Source organism: Kryptolebias marmoratus, linkage group LG19, assembly GCF_001649575.2.
Source record: "Kryptolebias marmoratus isolate JLee-2015 linkage group LG19, ASM164957v2, whole genome shotgun sequence".
Taxonomy (NCBI): Eukaryota; Metazoa; Chordata; class Actinopteri; order Cyprinodontiformes; family Rivulidae; genus Kryptolebias; species Kryptolebias marmoratus.
The window spans coordinates 4,551,001-4,558,321 of record NC_051448.1 but is presented as its reverse complement, the minus strand read 5'-3'; the positions used below and the strand labels follow the sequence as shown (position 1 = coordinate 4,558,321).

General features: G+C 41.1%; 1 protein-coding gene across 2 annotated transcripts in view; it reads left to right on the top strand.

Moving 5' to 3' along the window:
* Positions 1-7,321, top strand: part of gareml (GRB2 associated, regulator of MAPK1-like) — a 20,833-nt gene that overhangs the window by 2,294 nt on the left and 11,218 nt on the right. For both annotated transcript variants that reach the window (XM_017411737.3, XM_017411739.3), the window contains exons 2-4: positions 2,171-2,311; positions 6,417-6,547; positions 6,708-6,873. In XM_017411737.3, the coding sequence (XP_017267226.1) occupies positions 2,171-2,311; positions 6,417-6,547; positions 6,708-6,873 (438 nt within the window). The remainder of the gene's footprint in view (positions 1-2,170; positions 2,312-6,416; positions 6,548-6,707; positions 6,874-7,321) is intronic.

Genomic DNA, 7,321 nt, shown 5'->3' with positions numbered 1-7,321 from the left:
CCCCCCCCTCTGTTGTTTGCATATCATCCCCTGCCAACCCAAGTGATGGTCAGTGAGTAATAATGGTCAAAAAAAGGCGAGATGACAGAAAGTAAGCTTGTTGCTGCCGAAAAGACGCAGGTCTGTTATGCGCCTGTTAGTAAAATATCTCATGAACCACTGGAAAGATGTGAATGAAACCTTCAGGAAGTAATCACTGGATGCACATCTACATTTGATTTGCTTTTAGAGTCAACACGATTCAAGATGGCTGCCGCAGCCAGCTGATGTTAAAAAACACAAAAAACGGTTACAAGGCAGTCAATTTTGCAGATGTTGACCTAAAATTTGGTGTGGTGGTAGCTGAGACTGGCCCCCCAACACTTATTAGGAGCACTAACAGCTTATGTAACATATTTGTTTTAAAATGTTGACATTAACTATTTGGAGTCAACTTTGAGCGTCTGTTAGCAGAATATCTCATGAACCACTGGATGGATTTTAATGAAACTTTAAGGAAATTGTCATTTAATGTACATTTGGAACCATTTAACTTTTGGAGCTAACCATATTCAGCTATTAACGGGCCATAGAAAACATAACAATGACTATAATTCAATAATTTTTGCAGATATTGTGCTACAGTTTGGTGTGGTAGTAGCTGACTCATCGCATCGCTCAGGTTTTTTGCCTAAAGCTTTGGCGTTAGCTGTTGGCGTGGACCCTGTTTGTCTGTTAACTAAATGTCTGATTTGAATGAAATCACTGGATGTACATCTACAAGTCCTTAACTTTTGGAGTCAACCAGTTTAAGATGGCGGCCACAGCTGATCAACATTAGCCAGCACATTCAGTCAGTTTTACAGATATTGAGCTAAAGTCTGATGTGAAAGTCATTCACAGCTCATACTCTGAGCGAGATATCTCATATCAAGGGTAAATTCAAGGTTTGGCCAAATGGCAAGTTTTTACATAAGACCTCAGTCTGAAGTTCTGGCCTGTAAGTGGCGGGTGATATGCATTCCTTCAAAGAGCGCTAGGCCTTTGATTTAACCAACAACATTATCTGGGTGCAGGAACTGCAGTTCAGTTGCGTGCGTGTGTAAAGATGAAGTTTTATGGGGAATTTCCTGTAACCTAATGAGTGGCTCAGACTGCACGGTATTAAATTAACTGATTGCATGGCGGCGAGTACATCTGGCATTACAAAAAATTCCCCACACATTAGTGAGGCAAGCGAAGCAGGCTGTGGGCTGAATGCAGAGGTGTTGTCAGAACCTCGTACCATCGGGGGCTTAGCCAATCCGAGCGTCCCGAAAACTCATCGCACATCTTTGCTTAAAACCTCAGTGTTAACTGCTGGAGTCGGTCCTGTTCGTCTGTTAGCCAAAGTTTGGTGTGGTAGTAGCTGAAAGATATTCCCAAAACATATTCTGAGTGTTATCATAAAACTCTATTTGTAATATTTGACTAAAGTAGTTATAATTCTGTCATTTGGCATGAAAGGTGACGGACAATATGCACTCCTGCAAGGAATTCTTGATCTTTAATTTCATAGTTATTTGAAAATAAAAATGGTATAAAACCTGCCGTCCAAGTCTTTTATCTTGGCTGGGTTTTGTAACATGCAATCAAAGCAAAATGAGTCATTCGTGAAGTTTGTTGGCAGCTAAAACAGAACCGAGTGTCAAGTCTGAACTGAAAAATCTGAACACAAAATCTGCTAAAAAATCTTTTAAAACCACAACCCTTTGTGTTGTGTTTATATTGTTACAGTTTAAAACCCTTAACAACTGTGTGTGTGTCTGTTGTGGGATTCAATTGTACCACTGTGCCATCTGCAGAAATCGATGGAGTTGTGCTCTTGTATAAGCTGCAGCACTGTTTCTGTGTGTGTGTGTGTGTGTGTGTGTGTGTGTGTGTGTGTGTGTGTGTGTGTGTGTGTGTGTGTGTGTGTGTGTGTGTGTGTGTGTGTAATAATAGGCTGCCGTCTGCATAGCAGGGTCCTGATGAGTATAGGTTAGGGGTGGTGAACCGTCACTGATGGTGGTAATTATGAACACTGAGCCCTGAGTGCGTGTGTGTGGGCATGTGTGGGTCTTTTAGTTTTTTTCCACTGAGTGAGACTGTAGAAGTGTAACACCCCCCCCGAGGCTGTGGAGTTAGTGTTTCTTTCCTCCCTGTGCTGCAGGTGAATGCGTCGAGGGTCTGTCCGAGGACGATGTGGTGCTCCTGCACTCCTGCCGGCAGTGGACCACAGTGACCGCCCACAGCTTAGAGGAGGGCCACTACGTGATCGGACCCAAGATCGACATTCCACTGCAGTACCAGGGTGAGCATGCACGCCCGCGCTGGTTATTCATTAACACGGTGCCCACACAAAAAACAAACAAACGAGAGAAATAACATTTTCTATGAAAATGCTGAGTGCCGAATGACAGTCGTTAAAGCTCAAAGGAGCACAAACAATAGCTAAAAGCCAAAAGAAGCAAAAGGCTAGCTGAAAGAATTAAAAGACTAGCTAAAGGCTAGCTAAAACCTTAAAGAAAAGCATATAGCTAAATGCTAAAAGTAGTAAAACTTTAGCTAAAGTAACAAAAGGTTGGATAGAAGGTAAAAGTAGCCAAAGGTTAGCTAAAGGTAATTTAAGAAAATAAAAATAGAGCAAGTTTCCTGAAGCAGATTTCAAAGAGAAGAAAAATTTTCAAGGAGTTAAAGAGATCTCAGTGTATTTCTGTGGGGAAAATGTTTGTAAATAAAGTTAAATATTTTTGGAAAAGTATAAAAGCCGTAGTGCACATCTTCTGAATTAGCTGAATGTTATAATAGGCAAATAGCTAAAATAGCACAAAGTATGCAGAAGGAGTTAGATTACCAAAGACATATGGAAAAATAAAAGCAAGAAAACAACAAGAATGTAAAAAACACTGAATCAGCACAGATCAGAATAACTTGGCAGTTAAAGTTTGGTCCAAATCCTAGAAATAGTTAATTCTGTTAAGATGGTTTTGATTTGACTACTTTGTTAATAGATAGATGAATCTCAAATTAATTCCGGGTGTCAGTCACTGATCTGCTGCGTTCAGAGTTTATATGTAAACCAAGCTGATAACTATCAGAGAAAACAGTCAAATTTCATACAGTTCAATCTATTCTGGAGAACTTTCATGGTTATAATGCCGTCTCACTGCTTTGAATAAGGTTAAACCACTTATAATAACTGAAATGGGGGGAAAAATGGGGTTAAAAGGTAAAAGGACTGTGCTAAGTGATGCATTTACTGTTTATTACATCCTAAAATCAGATAAACATTTGCTGCCGCCACCTACATTCACACATCCACGCTGCCGCCACGTGACCTTCGCTGGCTCCTCCTGCCTCCTCCTGGCTCCTCCTGCCTCCTCCTGCTCATTGACCTGCAGTCCTCCTGCTGAATGAGTCCAGTCAGAATGACCTCACCGGAGCTCGGCAGCGCAGACCCATTGTTCCAGCTCACTACTGTAGCATTATTTGCTGTGTAACTGGATCTTAATGTCTCCTCTCCACTCATGCAGCGCTGATGTCACCTCACACTTCTGCCGCCTCTCAGACTCTGTCTGTGGAAGAAAGAGAGAACATCTGACGTCATTGTCATTTTTAGTGTTCAGTCATTTGAGCTGGATGCAAAACTCAGTTAGTTCTGTAATAATTACAGGTGATTAAAGTGATTAAAGTTTTCAAGTTTGAGCCTAAAAATGAGGTATCCAGACAAATCTATCCAGGCTCTGTTATATGGGTAACACTTTAATCGTGCAACTTAAAGGAGACATATTATGGTCGTCTTGTACAAAATGAGCCTGATAAATTGTCTGTGACTCGCTTTGATCCAACAGGTTTACAGTCTTAAAGCTCTTTTAGATAATCTGTCTTTGAGCTTTACTTTTGCAGCACTTTGAGAGGGAAATATCATTGTCTTGCTTTGCTGTGACGTATTTTTGAGATGGTTGTAAACACAAACAAATCCTTTAATATTTATTCACAGTTCAGCTGTGGATACTGAAGGCAAAGACAGACTGTAGTTTTACTCAAGTCTGTGTGTTTGTTATGAAAATGTCTCTTATTCCAGTTAATGCTGATTAACCGTGGCATTCAACTTGAATTGAATTGACTCTAAAAGTTAATCAGCTGTAGATTTAGACTTCACCCAAGCTGATGTCGGGTTGTTTTGTTTCATTTCTGGCATAATAATAAAAAACTGACTGAGGGTGTTTCTGTCGTTGGACCCTGCAGCGATCCATAAACCTGATATGCCCACTTTAAGGATTACTTATGTCTCCTTCTAAAAACAGCAGGTGTTTTGGCATCACAAGCCATCACCGGTGATGAGCTAACGTCTGTTAGATGACTTCATACAGGAAGTCTAAATAAGCCCAGGATGAGAGCAATATAGGTTTCCCCCCTGGGACGGACAGCAGGATGTCTCCCTCCTCCTCATCCTCTATGTCTGCCTGCATCATTCTCATGTCCACCAATGAGAGGCAGGGATGATGGAGGTGTAGAAGACAGAAAAGCTGAATGGTCTGTATTGATGAAGAGGTTTCATGAAAGGAAGCAAAACAGTCACCCTTGTAATATGGAAACAGGATCCAAAGCATTTAAAAACATTAATGCGGTTTTTATCGCTTGTTGCTGAAGGCAGAGCGACAATTTTGATTTTGCCCATTTCTGTGTGTGTGGCCATGTATTTGATACATTGTGGGGACAATTTTCAAACATATCCTACCTTGTGAGGACCAACTGCTCCTTGTGGGGACCAAAGCCTGGTCCCCTCGAGGAGAAATGATGTTTTTGGGTTAGGGGTTAGGTTTAGGACTAAGGTGTGAATTGAGTTTAGGGTTGGTTTAGGGTTAGCTATGTACTGGTAATGGTTAGGGTTAGGGTAAGGGTCAGGGTTAGGCTGTAGTTAGGGTGTAGAAATGAATGGAAGTCAATGGAAAGTCCCTGCAAAGATAGAGAGATATAACGTATGTGCGTGTCTGTAGGTCAGCAGAATATCTCATGAACCACAGGATTTTAATTGAATTCTCAGGAAAATTATAGGATATACATCTACACACGATTAGTTTTTTTTTTTTGTCAGCCTTCATAAAAATGTCTGCCACCACCATTTTACCTTAGGAAACACATAAATAGCTTTAATTCAACAAATTTTCCAGATATTAAGCTAAAATTTGGTGTGGTAGTAGCTGTGAGTCATCCTCAACACATGCTCCAAGCTCAACAACCTTGCTCTAAACTTGTTACAATCAACACTGTCTGTTAGCAAATTATCTCATGAACCACTGACCAAATTTTAATGAAGCTGTCAGAAATTAATTTGTGTACATATAAAACTGGTTAACTTTTCAAGATGGCTGCCACAAGATGGCTGCCACAGCCAACTCCCCTTCAAAACTGCAAAGTCGGCTGTAGTTTACCCAATTTTACATATGCAGACCTAAAAGTTGGTGTAGTAGTAGCTGAGAGTCATCCTCAACACATGCTCCAAGCATTAACACGTCTCACGAGATGTGGTTGTGGCGGCCATCTTGATAAAAAAGCTTTGTCATAAAAAGCAGCAAGCAACATGTCTTCCTTCAAGGAATGCAAGGCCTTTAATTTCCCGGAGTATTGGTCAGATAAATGTTGTGTTGTTGTTTAGTAACTCTTACTTCTGACTGAACTATCCTGTAACTTGTTAGAGTTTCCAGCACCGGTTAGTTTGGTGGTAAACTCTGTTTTATTTGAATGTTTTGTTTTGTTTTAAACCCATCACTCAGGGGAAACTGGAAGTGGTGGACTGCGTTGAAAAGTAGCTTTCTTGAAATGTTTGCTGGATGGAAGCTGGAAGCTCCTTATCCTCGGGGTTCAGTTTGAATTGAGAGGAGGAGGGAGGTGCTGGCATGGACGATGGGAGAGTTTAGTATTCAGCTATGCAAACAACCCCNCCTCCAGAAATGTCTCTTTGGCTCAACAAGAAGTCGCCCAAACCCTAAAGATCTTATCAGCTTTATTAACAGAACTACGGAGTCTGTTAGAAGGAAATATTTACAGACAGAAAGGAGGTTGGAAAAAAGGAAACGAGATGGTCAAAGAGAAAGAGTTGGATGTGTGAGTGTCTCCATGGTGATGTGTCTCTGCTCTGCGTGAAAATGGGGGTCTTTTATTGGTTGCCATGCCAACCCCGTCTTCTGTTGATTGGCTTAGAGCTGGTGCCAGGTCAGAGGTCAGCGAGGTGTCTTTTGTATTCTTCTCATCCAAACAGCATCATGACGGGTTTGTTTCTGTAGCTCGAAAAAAGCTTTGACTTTCTTCCTCTTTTTTTATTTTGTCCTCCACTTTTCACTTCCCATCGCATTTTTTTCTTTAAGATTTACTTACCATTCTCATCTTCTTGTTTTCTTCATCGCACTCTGCAGGGAAGTTCAAGTTACTGGATGAAGACCGTGACGTCAGGGATCCGGTCCAGTATTTCTCCAGTGTGGAGGAAGTTGCTGGTGTCTTCCCTGACCGGGTCTTCGTCATGGAGACAATCACTTTCAGTGTCAAGGTTAGCACCAGTCACTTTGTATAAGGCAGATGTTCTGCTCTGCTTGTAATGCCTGGATTGTCTAAACACAACAGGTTACTGTAGAATATAACTAACACACATCATCCAGACGATCCTTCTCTCGTCCAACATCACAAACACAGTCATGTGTGTCTTCCAGGTGGTTTCAGGGGAGTTCAGTGAAGACAGCGAGCCCTACAGCTTCACTCTGCAGGCTGGAGATGAGCTGTCACTCATGGGGAAGGCAGAGCTTCTCTGTGCCACACCCCCCAAGGAAAAGACGGGACTTAGCGCGCTCCTGAGACGCCTGGGAAAGACTCCTAGAAGTAAGCAACTTCAAACTGTTGAGTTCTGAGTTTTAAAAATACCCTGAGAAGTAGGAAGTGGGTTTCAATAACCTTATAGGTGCCACTGGAAAGGAATTATAGATGTAGGAGTCTGACTTTCTGTTTGTTTGGGAGATTACAGTTCATCCATCTGTTTGTTTTTTTTTACTTGCTTTTCCTTTCTGGTCCGTCACAGGGACACCAAGACAAACATCTATTCAAGCTGTCACTCACACCTAGGGACAGTTTAGAGTTTCCAATTAACCTGTGGGAAGAAAACAAAGTACCCAGAGAAAACATGTACAAGTAAAGTAGATTGATTTCAGTAATTCCATTTAAAAAGTGAAACTTGTATATTATATTCATACATTACATACAAACTCATATATTTCAAATGTTTATTTCGTTTAATTTTGATGATTACAAATGACAACAAATGAAAATCTCA